At 43.6% G+C, this 23,785-nt stretch overlaps 1 protein-coding gene across 2 annotated transcripts in view; it reads left to right on the forward strand.

Moving 5' to 3' along the window:
• EXT2 (exostosin glycosyltransferase 2) overlaps positions 1-23,785 on the forward strand; it is a 144,614-nt gene that overhangs the window by 90,423 nt on the left and 30,406 nt on the right. For both annotated transcript variants that reach the window (XM_069553930.1, XM_069553931.1), the window contains exons 9-10: positions 2,101-2,290; positions 11,853-12,019. In XM_069553930.1, coding sequence (XP_069410031.1) covers positions 2,101-2,290; positions 11,853-12,019 — 357 coding nt within the window. The remainder of the gene's footprint in view (positions 1-2,100; positions 2,291-11,852; positions 12,020-23,785) is intronic.

The following is a 23,785-nucleotide window of genomic DNA, read 5'->3' on the forward strand; positions in this document are numbered from 1 at the left end:
AGTATGAAAAGACTAAGGAGCGTGAGCAGCCAGAATAACAGGCCATTTCATATTCAGCCTCCTCCTGGTGAAGCTGAAGTTAGGTCCTAAAGTTAGGCTTTTCATGTAAAAACAAATGAATGTAAATGTAATTCATGCCACTGAATTGTTCACTTAAAGATGTTTGAATGGCAGGTTTCGTGTTATATTTTACCAGTTTTTAAAATTTAACGGTGTAATATACCAAAACCCATTGTATACCTTAAATGGGGGCATTGTTTAGTACATGAATTATTGGGCTTTGCTTGTGGCTTAGCTGGTAAAGAGTCTGCCTGCAATGCGGAAGACCTGGTTCAATCCCTGGGTTGGGAAGCTCCCCTGGAGAAAGGGATAGGTTTCCCACTCCAGTATCCTGGCCTGGAGAATTCCATGGACTGTATAGTCCATGGGGTCACAGAGTCGGACACCACTGAGCAACTAAACCACCGCCCTCTGCTTCTTCTGTTCTATTTTCTCTGCTTCTTGTTTTTCTTCTTGTTCACTTGTTTCCTGTTGTTCATGCTGAAGGTGTTCTTGAAATGTCTGATTCTAGGATCTGTGGAAGCTCTAAAGAGCTGATCAGAAGTTTTTTGTTTGAGAGAAGCTTGTTACCGGAGGGCTTCGCTGTAAGATGGTGGAGCTTCGCCTTAAGGTGGTGGGGCTTAAGGTGGTGGGGCTTTGCTGTAAGATGGTGAGGCTTGGCTGTGAGATGGTGGGGCTTTGCTGTAAGATGGTGGGGCTTCTCTGTAAGATGGTGGGGCTTCTCTGTAAGATGCTGGGGCTTGGCTGTAAGGTGGTAGGGCTTTTCTGTAAGATGGTGGAGCTTCTCTGTAAGATGGTGGGGCTTGGCTGTAAGATGGTGAGGCTTGGCTGTAAGGTGGTAGGGCTTTGCTATAAGATGGTGAGGCTTTGCTGTAAGTTGGTGGGGCTTGGCTGTAAGATGGTGGAGCTTCTCTGTAAGATGCTGGGGCTTGGCTGTAAGATGGTGGGGCTTGGCTGTAAGATGGTGAGGCTTGGCTGTAAGATGGTGGGGCTTGGCTGTAAGGTGGTAGGGCTTTGCTGTAAGATGGTGAGGCTTTGCTGTAAGATGGTGGGGCTTGGCTGTAAGATGGTGGAGCTTCTCTGTAAGATGCTGGGGCTTGGCTGTAAGATGGTGGGGCTTGGCTGTAAGGTGGTGGGGCCTCCCTGTAAGGTGATGGGGCTTCGCTGTCAGGTCATGGAGTGGCAAGTAAACCACATGGCTGCTAGTGTTTGGGTCGCTAGAGAGAGAAGAAGCCGTAGAGCTCATCATTCAAAATATAAGCTCTAACTGCATTTCCCTCTTTTCAGTACCTATGTTTTCATGTCTAGAGCTTTAGTGTTTTTCAGAGAATCAACCTCCCTTCTGTAGTGTGGGTAAGGAAGAAGCGTAGTTCTCTGGCTGAGTGGGCAAGTGATGGGAACGCTTATGCCCTGAGCCTGTCGCTGCCCCCTATTTTAGCTGTTGCCTCCTAACAGCTGTTGCTGTTGCTCACCCTCCTCCTCTTAGCTCATGAGGTCCCGCTGAGCACAGTCCCTGGGCCACTGAGGGCTAACAGTTGGGTCTTGCTTGCCTTGCTGCCTCGCCACCCCCTTTGTGGTACTTGGGCTGTGACTCCCACCCTTCTGCTCCATCACCGCTTCTCCAGCCCCTTTCAGTCTTTCAGAAGCATGTTGATGCTGCTCATCAGCTGCTGTCTCTGTTCCCATTTCATTGTCTGGGTCGATTTATATTTTATATCTATTAATTGCCATTTTAGTGGGTTTGGGGATGGAATGGAGATAAACGCATGTGTTTAATCTGCCATGTTTAACTAAAAATCTCTTAGCTGCAAAAATGCTCTGCTCCTTTTTTTAAGGGTATCAGAGCCAAACTCATTTAAAGAGCATCAGTGCAGATTTTGAGGTGGGGAAGACTTTGAACAGTTGCTTGCCTCTTGGTTTGGTCATGGTAAAAACTACATCGAGTCTCCCATGTTCAGGTTTATTGGTGATTCTGAGAAAGAGACCAGCACCATTGTTACTAGATCGTTCTCTGACCCACATTAATCTGTTCTCTTGCAGAAGTGGGGCAGTGTGAGCAACCCTCTCTTCCTCCCCCTCATCCCCCCGCAATCTCAAGGTTTCACAGCCATCGTCCTCACCTACGACCGAGTGGAGAGCCTCTTCCGGGTCATCACCGAAGTGTCCAAGGTGCCTAGCCTATCCAAGCTGCTGGTCGTCTGGAACAATCAGAATAAAAACCCTCCTGAAGGTAAGAAGAGTGGAGAGACGGTGTGTCCAGGAAAGGCCAGGTTTGGACATTTTGTGTTCGTCTCAATGGGATCGAGTTTTTTTGATGGACAAATGATTTGCAGCCTTTGTCTTAAATGAACTTTCCTGCTTTGTCAACAGTAATGCCACTCCTGAGGCAGCATGCCCCTGGCTTTCCCAGTCATCTTGTTCTTGTTCTAGGGTGGCCCGTTTAACTCTTAGCCCATGGCATGCTCTGTAGCCACAAGTGTTTGAGGGCTTAGGAATCAATAGGATCAAAGGCCATCAGTCTTGGGAAAACAGATCTCAGCTTCCCTCAGCCCTCTCAGCTGATTTGTTTACATGAAAAGTCAGTTTAAAAGGCATTAGTTTTCTCCTTCCTTATCTCGGCTCTGATACGGTGCTCTTCTTCAAAAAGGACGGCCTCACCTCTGATGGGCAGAGTCAGCACAGCGCACCCTCCCAGGCTTGAATCAGCTCCTTAAAGTGACCCCTCACTGGAAGTTCCCACCAGCTCATCCTGAATCGCTCTGTCCCTTGCCTTGGCCACCCCTATGATCTGCGGACTGGCAGCTCAGGCTGAGCCTGTTTGATTCATTGGATTTGTTTTTAATTCAGGACGCATAATGTACGTTCCGCCTGCATTTCGTTTCTCATTCAGCCCGTCTATTATGGATCCTAATCCCAGGGACTTCAAAGCCCTGCCCTTTATAGCCTGTTAAAGCCAGGAAGTTGCTGATGGATCAGAGCAAGGAATGAGTTTGAAGTTTGTAATGTGCGCCACTGCCACCGATAAGGTCTAGTTGATTGCCTGACAGTAGCATCTGCACTTTTTATGGCTGTTCCCGCTTAATTGGTTATACTGAAGTCGGGATAGTCAACCTTGGAAACCCCAGTAGTAGATCCCTAGTCTAGGCTGGGAGAAGAATGTACTTCTGTTTGTGAGGCAAATCAGGATTTAAATGCCTTCTTGAGACTTTTAAAATCTTTTCCTTGGTGGGACTTTTGTTCTCTGCATCAATACTTGCTTTTTAGATTCAGGGAGCCACAGTTTAGTAAACAAAGTAGCTATTTTACAGGAAGCCCCATAGTATGCCCTGAAGCACATGGTGTTTATTATTGTTATTTTCATTTTTTGTGCCAGGTTTTTTTCCTCCCAACATTCTTGGATTTTTGTTTTGTTTGTTTGACTCTCAATAAAGGGGACAGAAAAGGGTAGAAGAAAAAAGAGGATGTTGGCACCTTCTCAGAGGGAGAGAGGATGAAACTGACGGGAAAGGGGAGGAGGAGGAAGCCGAGGGGACAGAACGGGACAGCAGGGAGGGTCATCAGAGCCCCAGGTCCACCCAGAGTGCGGTGGATTGGAGGCACTGCATTGCTGATCTGTGTCTTCATTCATAAAGAACGGGTTGTGTTTCAGAAGGAAGGCTGCATGTCTCTTGTCGGAGCTGGAACAGCTGTGTGTCATATCTGCAGTCACCCCCCTGCATGCTGAGGCCACCAGCTTCCAGGGTGGGAGCCCCCCAGCTGCATCCCACCCTCCTGCCCAGAAAGGCAGTGCTGCTGCTAAGTGCAGAAGAGGCTTCTCCTTAGAAACCCAGGTCAGCCACTTTGGGTGTAAGGTGACTTATTCAATGTGACTTTGAGTCACTTCTTTGGAGCAAGTCTCACTGCAAACTGTGAGAAAAGAGAAATCGTTTTCTTCCTTCTTGGTCTAAGGTCCTGCCTACATTGCTGTCTCTAAAAGCAAGAGCACAAACCTAGGTTCTGGAGTTGGGTGTTCAGTTTTAATTTTTGGTACACCCTACCAAAGTGTAGTGGTGAATGTCATGACCAAGAGTGTAGTTTATTTTTGAAATATTTTGGCACTAGAGAGGACAGAGAGCCCTCAACTGATGAGGCCCAAATTTTGACACATTGAGGGGCTGGACCAGCTTTTTTTCTAACAGTGGTTTTTAGGTCAGGGCTCTGGCTCTGGCGTTGTGGTTATTTGGGGAGAACATGAACCGTGTTTAATCTTCTGTGGGGTGTTTGTTCAGTTGGTAAATGGGGCTGTCAGCTCTGGCCCTCGTGCCAGCAAAGGCATCTGATTTTTCATGTATGGCGTTAGTAACATATATATTTTTTAAAAGACAAGTCCAAGGCTTTGAAATATTAGAGGCAAAAGTGATGTTTTTCACTTTCTCTACATTTACTAAAATAAATATTGTGGTTAACATGTCTGCTGCTGGGAGGATTAGTGCAGGCAGAAATCCCTCCCCTCTACTGGTGTTTTTTTTTTTTCACTCTCCAACCCAACCAAATAGTATTTTCTTTTTGGTTACATTTTAGTCTAAATTGCTGGGTTTGAAGTTTAGGTAAACACTTAGACTAGGCAATAGAGATTTCCAGCGAGCTTTCGTCACGTTGCTTTTGAGCTCTGTCAGATGAGAGAGGCAAGCCACTGCCCTCCTCCGACCCCAGCTTTTCAGTTTCCCAGCTTGATGGATATAGAGGTGGTTAGGCTTGGCCCCTGGCCTCAGCCTGAAGGAAGCTGTTACAGCGTACATTTCAGATAGGTTTAACTCAGCCTTATGTTTTAACTGATTTCAGTTTTTAAATTTGAATTGATCTCAGGGAACTCCCCTATGGCCACCCCAGCTTCGGGTTGCTACTTCCACAGTTCTTAATAGGCCGGATGGGATTGGCTGAATGTTTCAGGGCGGTCCATCAGGATGGAGGCCATTGAGAAGCAGAAGCAGGAGTGCCCTTCCTTCCAGCTGAATCCTAGGACTGTGGGGAGTGAGGGTCTGGGGACTCGCTGTTCACCAGGCAGGTTGAGGACTTCTGGAGGGAGCTCGAGATTTGTACAGAGATAACCTGATGGTTGATTTTGTGAATCTGTGGTTGTGTGTGACAGTGATCCCCAGGATGGACTTGGGGTCATCATCAGACAACCTGAACATTTCGTAGTACCTTTGCCAAGTTGGAGAATTCTCCTAGCTTACATGGCTCCTGGCATCCAACTTGGAGAAAACTGTTAATCAATACATGTTTTTAAAAAAAATCCTTAACACAAGGAGTTCTTTTTCTCCTTCAAGTTGGACTAAAGCTCAGAACTGTAAAGTTATCAGGTCAGTTGGCTCAGCTGTTTGTTTTTCATAAATTTGGCAATGTTTTTGAGAAATCTTATTTTTCAGACTAGTTTGTGTGAATGGAAGGTGACATTTCTATTTTGCCAGCTACAGATTCGCAGGATGAGACACAAGCTACAATTCATGCATTTAGAAGTTAAAAGAGTAAGGAAAAAGACCCCGTCTGGGCCAAGCAGTGGGGTAAGAACCTGAGGTTTCTAGCTGAGACACTGTTTCCTTCTGCATCCTAAGGAGTCACACCATATTCTTCTGTCTACACCTCTTCAAAATGTCAGAGGCGAAGTGAAGTTTGTAAGACTTTACAAGAATCCATTTGTGAAGATGCCTGGGTAAGGAAGATCTCCTGGAGGAAGAAAATAGCAACCTATTCCCGTATTCTTTCCTGAAAAATCTCATGGACAGAGGAGCCTGGCGGGCTACAGTCCAAAGGACTGCAAAGAGTCAGACACGACTGAACCAGTGCACACATTTGTGAGAGTGAGAATGATACCGTGTCGTTTTAACATGTATTGTGTACCTTTTATATCCGAGGAATGGGAACTGTGCTAAGTGCTTTACAGGCATTGTCTCTAGTGCTTCTAACAAACCAGAAAGAAGCTGATATTATCCCCATTTACAGAAGTGAAACTCGGATTAATTGAGTAATTTGCCCTAGGGCTTCCCTGGTGGCTCAAACAGTAAAGAATCCGCCGGCAGTGCAAAGACCCGGCTTCAATCCCTGGGTTCGGAAGATCCCCTGGAGAAGTGCATGGCAACCCACTCCAGTATTCTTGCCTGGAGAATTCCATGGACACAGGAGCCTGGCGGTCTACAGCCCATAGCGTCACACAGAGCCGGACACAACTCAACGACTAACACACACACATCAGAGATCTACAGAAATGAACACAAGTCTCTCTGGATCCAAAGCTCATGCTCTGTGCCTGAGCCCCACTGTGTCTATTCAGATTGCTGTTTAGCAGCAGGGAGATCATGCTTTATCAGGTCTCTGATTGGGATTATGCAGATCAACCAGGTTCTTATCAGGGGCTCGAAGAGAGGCAGAAAAATAAATCTTATTCTTTTGAAAATACTAATGGAAAGAAAAATACAAGTCTTCTGTTCTTTTTCACTTATGTGTTTCTTTCCTACCTTGGATTCCTGGCCTTTTTTTTTTTTTCCAAACTGTATCGAAATCCTATATCAGAATTGTCTGCTTTACGGCAGGGAGTAATTATAATGCTTCTTTGGCTAGCCACTTTCCTGTTCCCATGTTCCACAGAAGGGATACCAAAGCCCACGGAAGTTGGGTCCCCTCCTTAGAGACCTGTTCTATTTGAAGCTGTGAAAACAGAAACTGGGAGTTCTACTTGGAGTCCTTCCTTGTGGTCATGATGGCTCATAGGGAGCTGGACCGTGGAGATGGAGACTCCTTTTACCAAAGCTGCCTTTGGCTCTCCACACCCAGCTCAGAACAGGAAAAGGTAATCACCTTTCCAAGAAAGCCACGATTCATTCTATTTCCATCTGTACCCATTTAGCTTTCCTCGCTTGCTGAAACTTCCCTATCAAAGACCTTATCGAGGAAGGTTGTTTTTAGACGTTGAGTAATTTTCTGGCTACACATAGGTAAAGAACATGGAAAACTCTCTGTTGAAGGTGTTGTGCACACTCCCTGGGTGAGAGTCCCTCTCATCCAGGGTAGAGGAACATCTCCGCATCACACAAGCAGCTAGCCTGTTTTCTAGCCTCTTTCTGTATTGCAGAAAGAGGGGCTGTTTGTTGCCTTGTGAAATTTCCTTGGCGAGAGTTCCATGTTTCTTTGTTCCGTTGGCAAGTTAGGTTTTTTCAGTTCTAGAGGATTAATGGCAGGGTTTCTGCTGGTCTCAAAGTGAGCTGTGAAGATAAAAGCTGAGGACATGCCACTAGACTGTCAGAGTGATGTATGAGATCTAACGTGTGCCACTTTGCCACCACTACCTAGGGTTCGAAAACATCCTTTGGTCTGTAAATAGACAGAGACTTGCAAGGGAAAGCACAGCCAACATTTGGTGGAAGTTCTGCCACGTGCTGGGCACTGAGCTGCTAAACGCATTCCTGTTCCTCCTCACGCCTTGCCACAGGTGAAGATGGCATCACTATCCCGTCTTCATAGTCAAAGAAACAGGTACAAAATCATGGACTTGTTCAAGATCACATGGCTGATAAGGGATACAAACACCTGAGATTTGAAGCTCTTTCCAAAGACTCTTCTCTCTGTGAAATGTTACTGTCCGTACAGTCCGCAGAGGTATCTTGTTTGGTCTCTGAAGTTAGTACATTTCAAGTAGAAGGGCACATAGCATTGCTGAAGGCATTTCACTCCATCAGAACACTCTTACCGATTTTGAGCCTGAATCAGTTTCCCTGTAACTTTCACCCAGGCATTGGTCATGGTTCTAGCTTCAGAAGCCATAGAGAAGCCATTCAGAAGCCTTTTCATCTGAGAACCCTTCTGATAGCCCTAGTGTGTCAGTCAAGTTCCAGGTGGGAGACAGAAGCCACACGGCAACCTGACCGGGAAACGTTCAAGTTTTAACCAGGAATTGTTAACTAGGACTAGGAGATGGGTGGCTAAAGGGTAAAAAGAGCTCCTGGGATTATAGGAAATCAGCCTGGGGATTGAGAGCGCCTTCCCCAGCGCGGTCTGAGATTCAGACCCACTGCATGGTGGAGCTGCTCAGGTGCCACAGGCTGAGACTGGCAAACAGGAAACCAGCAACCCCTTTGGATACCCACGGAATTCAACAGGAAGCCGTCTGGGGGGTGTTATTGGACTCACTGGGGTACTGGCGAGGGCTTCAATTCCTGAGGAACCACCTGAGGGCAGAACCTCAGCTGAGTTGCTGCTGAAGGTATCACAGAACCTGCCAGGAAACTGCCTGCAGAGGAGCTGTCAGACTCCTTAGGGAGCCTGTTGGGGTGTCTATAGAACCTGCTGGGAGCCTCCCTTGGGGGTGCCACTTACACGTGCTGGAGAGGGGTGCTGCTACCTGCCTGCTGGCCAAGTACCAAAGGAGCAAGTAAAAAAGGCACACCTGAAGCAGAAAGCAAAGCCCCTTACCTCCCAGCGTCCCTCCAGCACCTGCTGCTGATAAAGGTTAACGTCATGTCAGCAGGCAAAGGGGAAATTGTGATGGGGCTGGCTGCCAGTATCACCTACAGGGCAGTGCTGAGAGGCAGTGCGTGACAACTGGCGTATTCAGTCTGAAGAGATCTGGATCTGAGGACCTGTACTGTCCTCATCAACTCCTCCTGCCTCCCAGTTTGTGGGTTCTTCTGTTGTGAGCGTTAGTGTGCTGGTCGCTCGGTAGTGTCTCACTCTTTGCAACCCCACGGCCTGTAGTCCTCCAGGCTCCTCTGCCAATGGAATTCCCCAGGCAAGGATTCTGGAGTGGGTTGCCATTCCCTTCTCCAGGGAATCTTCCCAAACCAGGGATTGAACCCTGGTCTCCTGCATTGCAGGCAGATTATCGTCTGAGCCACGCTGGGCAGCTCTATTGCAATACCCAAATCTAAATACAAGGTCTCGAACACAGTCCGGGGACTGTGGAGCATCCCTGAGGTCCTTTCACAGGGTTGGTGAGGCTGAAATTCTTTCTCCGAGAATGCTGAGTCACCCTGCTTTCCCACGCTTATATTTTTCACATGTGCATAACGGGGTTTTCCAGGGGCTGCCCAACATGGGATGACATTACCACTCTCCTGGCTGACAGAGTGTGTGCTTGTGTGTCCTGAGGTTTTAAAGTTCCCTTGGTGTTCATTCAGAATATAATAAATTGTGTGTGTGTGTCCCACATAAATAAAACCTCTTTGGGGATCTCAGCAGTTTTTAAGAGCACGAAGGAATCCCGACACCATTTGAGAACCACTGATCTAAAGATGACCACTGATCTCGTTAGAGCTGTAACTTCCTTCACTTTTAGGTATTACAGTTTAGTCATGTTTTCTGAGGATTTGGATTTATGACAGGGATTTCTTTGACTTAACTGGAAGAGGGAATGGGAAGCAGAGAAGAATAAGGATGATTGTTTTTGTTCCAGATCCAGAGAAACATGACATTTTCAAGCTGCAATAAGTGGTGCGGGTCCTTTTGGTCTTTGATGCTAAACAGACTTAGATTTAAATACTAGCTGTATCATTTAGCCCTAACCCCAGCCAATGTATTTAACCTCTCTGAGCCTTGTGAATCCTACTTTGTAAATAATTTCTGCTCCATAGAGTTGTCAGGAGGATGAATGACAGTGCACCTATGAAGTATCTGGCGTATACTGGTTGCTTAATGAAGGTTCCCTTCTCTCTCTCCACGTATTCTTACCCTGAGAAGAAGGGACCTGCCTAAGAGCGCCATGGGTAATGCAGAACTCAGGTCTCCAGTCTCTTAGTCTTGTGCCTATCCATTTATTCTGAAGACAGTTTGGATTATGTCATTCTGGACCAGGTCAATTATTGATTAAAAGGCACTGACCCATTGGATCATTTCTTTGGTCTCCAGTCCTTTCCCAAACATGCTTTTTTTTTGGAGTTGAACACATTTTTAGGCCCTAAGCTTTTTCAGGCTCTGAAAGTCTTAGTAGCTCAGTTGCATCTGACTTTTTGTGACCCCATGAACTATAGCCTGTCAGGCTCCTCTGTCCATGGAATTCTCCAGGCAAGAATACTGGAATGGGTAGCCATTCCCTTCTCCAGGGGATCTTTCCGACCCAGGGATCGAACCTGGGCCTCCTGCATTGTAGGAAAACTCTTTACAATCTGAGTCACCAGGAGTTTTAGGCTCTAGGCTTATTTAGAACTTGAGGAATATCTTCTTCATATATATACATATATATATATGAAGAAGAAGATATATATATATAGATGAAGGAATATCTTCTTTAATTACAGGGCCTCTCACTTTCACAGGCCTCTTCCAAGAACCTAGGAGCACCTTACCTGGACATATTGTAAATTATGCAGAAGTTAAGATATTTTATCTGGTGTCTGTTAGGGCAACCTTTTTGCCTCCTGATTTTCCCTCTGTCACACTTCTCCTTCGGTATGGTGACTTCAGAGTGGCCACAGGCATTTTGGGGCTTCAAGACTCACAAAACTAGACCATCCCACAATTATGTGTTAGGTTTCTGGAAGCAATATGATACCTTTCTGTTCTCATCTGACGAATGTTGCGTGAAGAACAAACTGCCCTCTGTAAAGAACCCTGAGGTCTGTGGACATAGGTCCTGTACCAAAGAAGTGTTCATTTCATTCTCTGCTAAATGCATCACTTTAAAATGAAGAACCTGAGGTTGAATTGCTTCAAAGTAGAATGGGAAAAAATTCGTGGGTCTTCAGTATACCAGAAAATCCCATGTAATCAGACCTAGAAATTTGATATTTACTCTGTAAATTGGTCATGATGAGAACCCAAACCCAGTGAGTCAGGAGAGAGCAGCTGTTGAGCAGTGAGGTGCTGAGTTAGGAAAGCTGAACTCATTCAGGGCCACGGTTTTGTGAGGGTGACTTTGGCAGCCTTGGGAGCCATTGGTGGTGGAGGTGGGCACTCTTATTTTCTTTCAGCATATGTTTCCCAGAGGGGCTGCAGGCAAGTTTGCGGCTGGGTGTACACACCTGGAAGGATTATGCAGAGGTGGCCAGGTGGTCAAGTCCTGGTGTTCAAACCATGGGCCTGAGAATGAGGCAGACAGGGCCCATGCCTGCTTCTGTCCTGCCCTGTGACCTTCATCAAGTCATTTGGCCCGCCCCTGCCCTGCCTCTCAGTTGTGACTTGGAGCCTGTTTGTGGATTCTGGTTAAGACAGCATTGAGCAGCAGCAGCGTTGTAAGGATGTAGAGAGAAGAGATATTTATAATATATTATAAAAATCCATCTTTAAGAATGTCCTCCTATAGCTGTGCATGCGGTTTTCGTTTTTTCCCCCATATTCTTGTTTATTTATTTTTGGCTGTGCTGGGTCTTCGTCACTGTATGGCCTTTTTCTCCAGTTATGGAGAGTGGGGGCTACTCTAGCTGCGGTGTGAGGGCTTCTCCTTTCAGGGAGGGGCTTCCCTTGTTTCCGAGTGTGGGCCCTAGGGCGCACAGGACTTCCGTAGTTGCGTCTCGTGAGCTCAGTAGGTGGGGCTCCTGGGCTCCAGATCACCAGCTCAGCAGTTGTGGCACACGGGCTCGGTTGCTCTGTGGCGTGTGGGATCTTCCTGGATCAGGGATTGAACCCACATCTCGTGCATTGGCAGGCTGATTCTTTTCCACTGAGCCACCAGGAAAGCCCTGTGCCTGTGGATTTCATGAGAGTCACAGCTTTGAGTTGCTGCTTCTGTCTTATTTGTGAGACACAGCTTTTACCAGTTTATCTTTTCAGAGAAGTAAGAAAAGTCATAAATACCTTGGGTTTTTTTTTTTTTTTCCTATTTCCAGATTCTCTGTGGCCCAAAATCCGGGTTCCATTAAAAGTTGTGAGAACAGCTGAAAACAAGTTGAGTAACCGCTTCTTCCCTTACGATGAAATCGAGACAGAGGCCGTCCTGGCTATTGATGATGATATCATCATGCTGACCTCTGATGAACTGCAGTTCGGTTATGAGGTAAGGAGGTCTCAAACAGTGTGTTTTCGTATTTAATATTTATTGCCCGTTATTGCTTATCTTTTCTAATACAGAGGGTTATATTTCATTCTCTGAAGTTGTGATTTGTAGTAGTACCCAAAAAGCGTGTTTGGGAGTGTGGGTCACAAAGCTGTTCTTTAGAGCTTCAGGGAACCCCTATTCCAAAATGACAATTGCGCTGTCTGCCAGTTTGGGGAACTCCCAAGGAGAGTCCCAGGGGATGTTTTCAAAAGAGCATATATGAGATTTAACAAGCCCTTTACTGATGTCTCCATGAAGAGCACTGCCTAGACTCAAGCAGCTGGGCATGGCCACAATAAAAACATCAGTAAGTGAAGAAGCTGGCCACACTGACAGATAGAAAGCAGACCCCGCTGATGGCTTGCTTTCTGAGTTTTAAGTGCAGAGGCTGGCTGCCTGTCTTTGGGGAGAAGCATTCTCTATCACTGTTCATTCAGTGAGGCTGATGGATTAGGCTGGGTTCAAGGGTTAAGTATGGAGACCAGGAAAGGTCTCCCTAGGGGAAAGTGCCAGAGCCGAGGCCTGGTGAAAAGCACTAGGAATTGATGCGTCCTGTCAGAGAGGATGTCTACGAGATGCGTGATGGTGACAGGCAGAGGCCTGGGGCTGTGGGGGCGAATTGGGGGTATCAGAGCCAACCAAAACAGGGTGTGCACATCAATTAGCCATAGCCGGCGCAAGGGAAAGTGGGGGAATTTATCCCCAGTAGTCATCCTGCTTTGGGGAGAGAGGTAACCATCTTCTCTAGTTGACTCAGGATCTGTTAAATTTGAGGTTCCAAGAAATCCTGAAACTTTATTTAATGAAGCCATATTTGGTACATGTGTTATAGAAATTTATTTTCTAAGCCTTAAAAGTGGATTTTTTTTCTTGTTTTTTAAATTATCAAAGTAAGACAGCATATTTATAGGAGACTTGGAAAATCAGAACAAAGTTATGAATAGTTCTGCTATATATTACAGTTCTTTTTTTAAAGTAGGTAAATTAAGATTTTTAGTAGGAGTTTCAATATCAGACTTTCAAAAATTAATAGAATGAATATGCAGAAAAGTAGAAAGATATAATAGACCTGAAAGGCACCATGAACCAAGTCAGCATAATTAAGATTCATACAACTTTCACACAATAATAGGATACAAATTCTGTTCAATTTCCCATAGACTGTAAACTAGGAGACATTGGAACATAGCCAGGGACATAAAACAAGGTGCAAAAATCTCGTGGTCTAAAGGTATTGACATCATAGAGTCTATTCTCTTAGCACTGTGGAATTATGTTAGAAATCATATTTTTAAAGATATGAAAATAACTCACCTATTTTCCAGTGCGGTATGACATTTACCAAGAGATATCTTTGATTTAGCCATTAAAAGCCTCAATAAAGTTAGAAGACTGAAAAACAACACAGTTATTGCAGAGAAGAAAGCATTTAAATAAGAAATTAATATCAAAGATACTTTAGAAAACCTCATGTATTTGGAAATTCAGTGTCCACTAAAAGTGTATTTTAAAGGGAAGAAATAGGGGGTTCATGTTTGGGAATGCATGTAAGAATTAAAGATTTTAAAATTTTAAAAATAAAAAACTAAAAATAAAAAATAAAAAAAAAATAAAGGGAAGAAATAGGAATCCCCCCTGTGACCACCAGCACCAAAAATTAAAAGCTCATACTCCCCCAGGTGTAATCCCATGGACTATAGCTTACCAGGCTCCTACGTCCATGGAATTTTCCAGGCAAGAGTACTGGAATGGATTGCCATTTCCGTCTCCAGGGGATTTTACCGACTGAGGGATTGAACCCAGGTCTTCCACATTGCAGGCAAACGCTTTACCCCTGAGCCACCAGGGAAGCCCTTTTTATATCTGGACTTCCCTGGTGGCTCAGAGGTTAATGCGTGTGCCTGCAATGCAGGAGACCTGGGTTCAGTCCCTGGGTTGGGAAGATCCCCTGGACAAGGAGATGGCAACCCACTCCAGTATTCTTGCCTGGAGAATCCCATGGACATAAATAATTTAACATATATGGAAATATATAAAAATAATTATATATAATGTGTATTATATATAAATAACTATCTATCAGTTCAGTCGCTCAGTTGTGTCTAACTCTTTGTGACCCCATGGATTGCAGCATGCCAGGCCTCCCTGTCTATCACCAACTCCTGGAGCTTACTTAAACTCCTTTCCATTGAGTCGGTGATGCCATCCAACCATCTCATCCTCTGTCGTCCCCTTCTCCTCCCGCTCTCAATCTTGCCCAGCATCAGAGTCTTTTCAAATGAGTCATCTCTTCACATCAGGTGGCCAAAGTATTGGAGTTTCAGCTTCAAAATCAGTCCTTCCAATGAACACCCAGGACTGATCTCCTTTAGGATGGACTGGTTGGATATCCTTGCTGTCCAAGGGACTCTCAAGAGTTTTCTCCAACACCACAGTTCAAAAGCATCAATTCTTTGGCACTCAGCTTTCTTTGTAGTTCAACTCTCACATCTGTACATGACTACTGGAAAAATCATAGCTTTGACTAGATGGACCTTTGTTGACAAGATAATGTCTCTGCTTTTTAATATGATGTCTAGGTTGGCCATAACTTGTTTTCCAAGGAGCAAGTATCTTATAATTTCATGGCTGCAGTCACCATCTGCAGTGATTTTGGAGCCCAAAACAATAAAGTCTGCCACTGTTTCTCCATCTGTTTGCCATGAATTGATGGGACCAGATGCTATGATCTTTGTTTTCTGAACGTTGAGCTTTAAGTTCAACATTTTATAATTATATATAATGTATATTATATATAAAATATACTTATGTATCCATTGAGTATAAAAGAAATTGCTGTGAATCAGGCTGATATGTGAATACCCTGGTCAGTACCATTACTGGCCAGTGAAAGGCGTGAAAGTAGCTGGTACATAGACTCACCTTCCTGGGTTTATTTCCATTCATAGAGATGTGTTTCCTATCATCACACCTAGGGTGTTGGGTGATTTTTCATACACTATCATTCCCTTTTTTTTAAAAAAAGCAAATTACTTATTTCTCTAGCCAACCCATGGCAAACACACCTGGTTTTCTTCCTGCCAATATTTTCTCTCTCCACTGCATATAATGGCTTCAAACTATAGCCATGTGTTTGTTTTTGTGGTAAAAGGAAGGTGGGAAATGGGAACATTTCAAATGAGAAAAGGTAGCTAAGATGTACAGAGTGCTTGCCTCTTTGCTATCTGCAGTCGGTGTAAATGAAGTCTGATGAAAGAAAGGTACCCTGGATGAATTCCTTTCAACCCTGGCTTAAAATCTTGGGACCTCAGAAATATTGCAGCCTGAAATCTCTTTCAACCTTGAGTTTATTTAGAGCGACAAAAAATGTATTGAGGAGAGGAAGTGCAAAACCCAGAGGGACTGAGCTTAAATCTTCATCTCTTTCCTCTGATGCCCTGTGTTTACTCCATGTTACCTCTGAAGAAGTCAGTTGTGTATCAGGAGGTAGGGGGCAGGGACACCCTTCATCTCTAGTAATGGGGGGTCTTCTCCAGATGCTAAGAAAGGAATAGCTTGCCTAATTACCATCTATGTGTTGCTTACTATGTTGCTACCAGTTTGCTTATGGGTGTTTACATACACCAGTGGAGACCAGTCCTGGGTGTTCACTGGAAGGACTGATGCTGAAGCTGAAACTCCAATACTTTGGCCACCTGATGCGAAGAGCTGACTCATTTGAAAAGACCCTGATGCTGGGAAAGATTTGAGTGCATGAGGAGAAGGGGACAACAGAGAATGAGATCATTGGTTGGCATCACTGACTCAATGACCATGAGTTTGGGTAAACTCTGGGAGTTGGTGATGGTCAGGGAGGCCTGGCGTGCTGCAGTTCGTGGGGTCGCAAAGAGTCGGACACGACTGAGTGACTGAACTGAACTGAACTGAATGATCTTTTCCCAAACCTCCTAGGCAGTTATTGGGTTTTTTTTTTTTCTTTTCTTTACTGAGACTAAGCAAGATTAGATGACTTGCCTACAGTCACGCAGCTAAATAAGTGGAAGAGTTGGGATCTGAATCCAAGTTTGAGTAACACTATATTGTCTTCCTTGAGGATTTTACCATGTCAGAGACTACTGGTCCTCAAAAGTAGTCCTCAGAACCATCTGTCTATCACTTGTCCATCACTAAATTACCTCGGTACTAAAGAAAACAGGTTTCTTAGGCATCCCTACCACTGGTGCTTTAGGGTGCTGTTGTAAAGTTATCTTTTGCATAATAACTAATAGTATGAAAAAGTTCGTACTGGACCTAAGTTTCTATCCTGTCACCACGGCTGAGTTATGTACTCTGTCTGGGTTGTGGTTTATTCTTGCACAGGATGGTGCTGACAGTGTCTGCCTCGCTGGGTTGTTGTGTACAGTAGATAAGATTGTGTAGCGCCACTGCACAGGCAGCACTTAGTAAGTGCCTGTGCTGGCTGGTGGGCCACATGCTGTGCTCTTTATGAGATGCTTCATCAGCTGCTCTGCCACGACTGCTGCCAGCCTTCTTGTGATCCAGTGATTCATGGGGAGGGTTTGTGGTTGTTTTCATCATTCAGAAGGGACAGTGCTCTTCCGGGGAGGGTACCAAGTTCTGTGTTTAAAATCAGAAGACAGAAGAGGATGGTACTCCTAAATCCTGTTTTTTATGCCAAAGCCTGGGATTATTTTCATGTAGACTTGATGGATTAAGAGAATAAACAAATCAGTTAATAAAAGTGTATGTCCTAGGGGGTTATGTGGGAGCCCAGAACTACTTCTTTGTCACAGTTATCACTGTGTGTTAGGATTATATCTATCTTGTTGACTGTTTTTCATCCTTCAGCACTCAGATCAAAAGAAGCTTTCAGAAAGTCTCCAGACTAGAGCACTCACCCGTTTTGTAAGCAAATGATTGTGAAATATGTTGTTTAGTGCCTGCTTTTCTTCTAGAATGTAAGCCCCATAGGGACAGAAATATGGCCATCTTATTCATTGCTGCATCCTCTGTGCCTAACCCAGCTCAATCCATTCAGCGATAATTAGTAATATTTGATAAAAACAAATTTTCACTACCAGCATGCACATGAAAGACAGGAGACAGATTATTCTGGCCTGCATGCCTTTCCACTTTACTGTGGTCCATAACCATTTTAGACAGCAGTTTGGTGTGTAAAATGATGAGTGTAAATCTACAATGTGACCCCACTGTTCGTTCTTCCCACAGAGATTTACCCTAGAAAAATGAGAGCGTATGTATACGTAAATACTTGTACGGTAATGTAAGTTTTAGTGTTTGTACTTGCAGTGTTTATTTGTAAAAGCAAAAAACTAGAGGAAAAAAAAAAATCTTATCAGAAGTTGAATGAATAAACTAATTGTAGTATATCCATACAGTAGAGTACTACTTAGTAATAAGTAGATGAGCTATTGATACATACAACATCAGTTCAGTTCAGTCGCTCAGTCGTGTCCAACTCTTTGCGACCCCATGAATCGCAGCACGCCAGGCCTCCCTGTCCATCACCATCTCCCGGAGTTCACTCAGACTCACGTCCATCGAGTCCGTGATGCCACCCAGCCATCTCATCCTTGGTTGTCCCCTTCTCCTCCTGCCCCCAATCCCTCCCAGCATCAGAGTCTTTTCCAATGAGTCAACTCTTCGCATGAGGTGGCCAAATTACTGGAGCTTCTGCTTTAGCATCATTCTTTTCAAAGAAATCCCAAGGTTGATCTCCTTCAGAATGGACTGGTTGGATCTCCTTGCAGTCCAAGGGACTCTCAAGAGTCTTCTCCAACACCACAGTTCAAAAGCATCAATTCTTCGGCACTCAGCCTTCTTCATAGTCCAACTCTCACATCCATACATGACCACAGGGAAAACCATAGCCTTGACTAGACGGACCTTAGTTGGCATAGTAATGTCTCTGCTTTTGAATATGCTATCTAGGTTGGTCATAACTTTTCTTCCAAGGAGTAAGTAAGTATCTTTTAATTTCATGGCTGCAGTCACCATCTGCAGTGATTTTGGAGCCCCCAAAAATAAAAGTCTGACACTGTTTCTACTGTTTCCCCATCTATTTCCCATGAAGTGATGGGACCATAGATATATTTAAAAATAATTATGCTGAGTGAATGAAGCAAGGTGAAAAAGAGAACATATTTTATGATTTCATTTATAGGAAGCACAAACTAAATCTTCAGTGATTGAAAGATCAGTGGCTGCATGGAGAAGGGTAGGGCAAGTCAACTTGAAAAACTGAGTAAAATGTGTGCCCCATTGGTTCAATGAAAGCTATAAAACATTGCTCAAAGAAATCGAACAGCTTCATAAATGGAAAGATGTATCATACATCTGAATCCGAAGATTCACTATTATTAAGGGGTAAGTTCTCCCCAAACTGATTTATAGATTCAAAGCAAGCACAGTCAAAATCCCAGAAGGCTTTCTTAGAAAATTGAAATTGACAGTGGTTCTAAAATTGAAATGGAAACACAATGGACCTGAAAAAGCCAAGGCAGTTTTAAGAAAGAAGGAGAAAATTATAAGACTGCCTTATTTTAAGACATAGAAAGCTAACATAATCAAGACTCTGTGGTATTGGTGTAAACTTAGACGTGTAGATCAATGAAACAGAATATAAAGAGTCTAGAAATAGACTCCATGTGTGGTCAGTCAGTTTTCTGCAAAAGACTCAAGTCAGTTCAGTAGAGGTGGAATCGGCTTTTCACTACATAGTGCTGGAGCAATTTGATATCCATATGTCAGTTCAGAATAGATCTTGTCCTAAATACAAGAACTAAAATTATAAAAACTTCTTCAAGGTAACAGTGAACAAAGTTCTAGTGTGCCTGAGCTAAGCAATGACTTTTTTTTAAAGTAAGAGACAAGTAACATAATTTATAAAAGAAATGATTGGGTTTCATCAAAATTAGCAACGCTTAAAAAGGCACTTCTAAGAAAATAAAAACGCAATTTATTGACTGAGAAAAATATTTTCAGTATATATAAAGAACTGTTCACACATCTATAATGAGAAAACAAGTCAATTAGAGATTTGAGCAGTTACTTCATAAAAGAAAATATAGAGGTATAGACTAACATATGGAAAAACTCTCCACCTCATAACCTTTAGGGCAATTCTATAGTAAAAGCACAATGACTTATCACTATATACCCACTGCTGCTGCTGAGTTGCTTCAGTCGTGTCCGACCCTGTGTGACCCCATAGACGGCAGCCCACCAGGCTCCCCCGTCCCTGGGATTCTCCAGGCAAGAACGCTGGAGTGGGTTGCCATTTCCTTCTCCAATGCATGAAAGTGAAAAGTGAAAGTGAAGGCGCTCAGTTGTGTCCGACTCTTCTCGACCCCATGGACTGCAGCCTACCCACTACTATGACTAAATAAAATTGAAAATACTGACAGTGCCACACGTTGGTTAGATTGTGGAGCAACTTAGAACTCTCATACATTGTTGGTAAAAATGTGAAATGGTACAACCAGTTTGGAAAAACATTTAGCAGATTCTCATAAAGTTTAAAAGGAAAAAAAAGTTTCACTTTTCTATGACCCAGATTCCAAAAGAAATTCATAGCCTCATTCATAATATAGAAAACCTAGGTACATCAACTTGCAAATGGAGAAACAATATGGAATACCTATGCTGTGCAATATCATTCTGCAATAAAAAGAAATAAACTCCTGATATATCCAGCAACATGGATAAATCTCAGAACTGTTATACTGAGAGAATGAAGCCACTTGCAAAAGACCACTTACTGACATGCTCTGCGCATAAAATTCTAGGAAAAACTATGTTGCCAGGGGTGAGGGCGGACCTGACAGCTAATGAGCAGAAGGGACTTTTCAGGATGGAAATGTTCTCTTATGATCGTGATGATGGTTAGATGACTGTGTGCTTTCATCAACACAGACTGTGAACTGCTGATTTTATTATAAGTAAATTGTTTTCCAGTCCTGGAGAAAAATTGTGGGATGCAGCTAAAGCAGTTCTTAGGGGAAATTTATAACAAGCAAATGCATATAATAGGAAAGAAGAAAAGGTTAAAAGCAGTCACCTAAAGTTTGTTCTATTTTAAGGAGCTAGAAAAAGAAGAGGTAAGTTAAACTCAGAGCAAGTAGAGAAGGAAAGGATAAAGATAAATGCTAATAAAATCAATAAGCTAGAAAACAGAACAGAAAACTAATAGACACCAAAATTGATGTTTTGAAAAAATTAACAAAATTGATAAATCCCTAGCCAAACCACTCAAAACAAAGGAGCACAACTTATCATTATTAGGAATGAAAAGGAATTAAGGAAAGGTTGCCATTATAGATCTTACAGGCATTTAAAGAGTATTATAACAAAGAAGGGCTTCCCTGGTGGCTCAGATGGTTAAGAATCTGCCTACAACACAGGAGACCTGGGTTCAGTCCCTGGGGGGAGAAAATCCCCTGGAGAAGGAAATGGCTACCCACTGCATTGGGGCTGCCCTAGTGGCTCAGACGGTAAAGCGTCCGCCTGCAGTGCAAGAAGCCCGGGTTCGATCCCTGGGTTGGGAAGATCCCCTGGAGAAGGAAATGGCAACCCACTCCAGTACTCTTGCCTGGAAAATTCCATGGACTGAGAGGCTCCTCAGAGCCTGGTAGGCTACAGTCCATGGTGTTGCACTCCAGTATTCTTGCCTGGAGAATTCTGAAAGATGACTGCCAGAAAACTAGAGCTCAGCAGTGAATTTGGTAAAGTTGCTGGATACAAAATTAACACATAGAAATCTCTTGAATTCCTATGCACTAACAACAGACGATTGGAAAGAGAAGTTAAGGAAACAATCCCATTTACCATCACATCAAAGAGAATAAAATACCTCAGAATAAACCTACCAAAGGAAGCAAAAGACCTGTACTTAGAAAACGATAAGATACTCTTGAAAGAAATAAAAGATGACACCAACAGATGGAGAGAGATACGATGTTCTTGGATTGGAAGAAGGATATTGTGAAAATGACTATACTACTGAAAGCAGTCAACAGAGTCAGTGCAATTCCTATCGAATTACCAGTAGTATTTTTCACAGAATTAGAACAAAAATTTTTACAATTGGTATGGGAACACAAAAGATCCCAAATAGCCAAAGCAATCTTAAGGAAGAAGAATGGAGCTGGAAGAATCAAGCTCCCTGACTTCAGACTATACTACAAAGAGATGGTCATCAAAACAATATGGTACTGGCACAAAAACAAATATGGATCAGTTGAACAGAATAGAAAGTCCAGAGATAATCCATGTACCTATGGTCACCTAATCTATGACAAAGGAGGCAAAATATACAATGGAGAAAAGACAAGCTCTTCAATAAGTGGTGCTGGGAAAACTGGACTGCCATATGTAAAAGACTGAAATTAGAACATTCCATAACACCATATTAAAAAATAAGCTCAGAATGGATTAAAGACCTAAATTTAAGACTGGATACTACAAAACTCTTAGAGGAGGACATAGGCAGAACTCTCTCTGACATAAATCACTGCAAGATCTTTATCAATCCACTGCCTTGAGTAATGAAAATAAAAACAAAAATAAACAAATTGGACTTAATTAAACTTAAATGCCTTTGCACAGCAAAGGAAACCATAAACAAAGACAATCCACAGAATGAGAGAAAATGTTTGCAAACAAAGTGACCAACAAGGGATTAATCTCCAGAATATACAAACAGCTCATGCACTTCAATGTCCGAAAAACAAACAACTCAATCAAAAAAGTGGGCAGAAGATCTAAGCAGACATTTCTCCAGAGAAGATGTACAGATGATCAAGAGGCACATAAAAACATGCTCAACATAACTAAGTAATCCACACATCACTAAAGAAATCCAAATCAAAACTACGATGAGGTGTCACTTCACATTGGTCAGAATAGCCATCATGGAAAACACCAGCAGACAGTAAGTGCTGGGGAAGGTGTGGAGAAAGGGAAACCTCCTACACTGCTGGTGGGAATGTAAATTGGTACAACCATTATGGAGAACAGTATAGAGGCTCCTTAAAGAACTAAAAATAGAGCTACCCGTGATCCAGCAATCCTACTCCTGGGCCTGTGTCTGGAGAAAACCGTGATCTGAAAGGGTCCATGCATTCATTGCAGCACTGATTACAATAGCCAAGACATGGAAGCATCCTAAATGTCCACGTCGGAGGAGTGGATAAAGATGTGGAGAGAGAGATATATATTTTAACATATTAATGTAGAGGCAGAGGATGGGATGGTTAGCATCACAGACTCAATGGACATGAGTTTGAGCAAACTCTGGGAGATAGTGGAGGACCGAGGAGCCTGGCGTGCTACAGTCCCTAGGGTCTCCAAGAGCTGGACACAACTCAGTGACTAAACAACAAAGTATCACCGAGTTACTGAGTCACAGCAATAAGGACATGTAATTCAGATCAGTGCTGTTTTCCCCCTGCCATGCCAGCTGTAAAGATGCCATTGTGTAACTGTTCCATTTTTGCCTCTGTGCCACTCAGACCCGTTTGTTTGGAACCTCTTTTTGGTGAAGGTAAAAACACCTGAACATTTTGCTTCATATTTTAATATTCACAAATAATCCATATAGTCAGGAAAACAGAATCTATACTAATGGTTTCAATAGAATGGATTTAACGTGTGAAAATTTCTAGTACAAGGTGTTAGAGAGTTGAGAGGGCAGAGAGCGAATACTGAAAGTACAAAGAGTTAACAATTCCAGAGTGTATCCACCACCCCTAGGATGGGAGAAGCAAAGGAAGAGAGGGAAGAGGGTGGGGGTGTCAGAACCTGGAAGCGTGGGAGAGACACCCCGTCCCACTCCCTTCCTGCCAGGGCTGGGCCTTAGACCTCTGAGGGGGGTGGGGCCACTGGCTGCTATTGCTGGTAACTCCAAGAGGTCAAGATGAAGTTGGTTCTGCCAGGAGAGGTTAGAACCACCTGCCGACACGGGTGAAATGCCACGCTGTCGGGGAAAAGCAGGCAAAACAGAAGTAATTTTCTTCTCCTTTTCTCCAGTTTTCTAACTTGTATCTGGTGCCCCTATGGACAGAACCTAACAGGAAGTCACCTAGCAAAGGTGCGATATTTGCTGAGTCTCAGCCCCCACATCACAAGGCAGAATTTAGGGTCTAGGAGCTGCAAGTCCACCACCCCTTCGGGCTACTCCACAGTCCCCATACACACCTTTCTACGCATATTGGTACTTCCATGCAGCAGCAACTTTGTTCTTCCACTGAGAAGATGTAACTATCCTTTATGCAGAGAGAGGCCTCACATTCCCTCTCCAGAAGGGGAGTAACAAAGTCCCAATGGTCATAAATATCAATGTCTGTGTAATTATGAATTCCTTCTCTAATTTAGTCACAGGTCTCCTTAATATTTTATACCTTAGTGAATAAATTCCAGGCTTCCAATTCTGGGCAAGATTGAGCAAGCACATCCCATCCTGTTTCTGGAAAAGATGGACTGGTTAGGATCCTCAGGACTTAAGAGATGTTCCAGCAGTTCCCTTGGATTTTTTTTTTCCCCTTCCTTTCTTCCTCCATTTCTCCCTGCCTCTCATACACCTTAGCCTCAGAGCTAGAGATGGCTATGGCACAGGGACAGGTAACACGCTAAACAAATGTGCAGACAACCATCCCCCACTTTCTCTTGTAAGGGCTGGGAAGAAGGCAGAGAGGCAGATGGAAC

This window comes from Ovis canadensis, chromosome 15 (assembly GCF_042477335.2).
Source record: "Ovis canadensis isolate MfBH-ARS-UI-01 breed Bighorn chromosome 15, ARS-UI_OviCan_v2, whole genome shotgun sequence".
Lineage (NCBI taxonomy): Eukaryota > Metazoa > Chordata > Mammalia > Artiodactyla > Bovidae > Ovis > Ovis canadensis.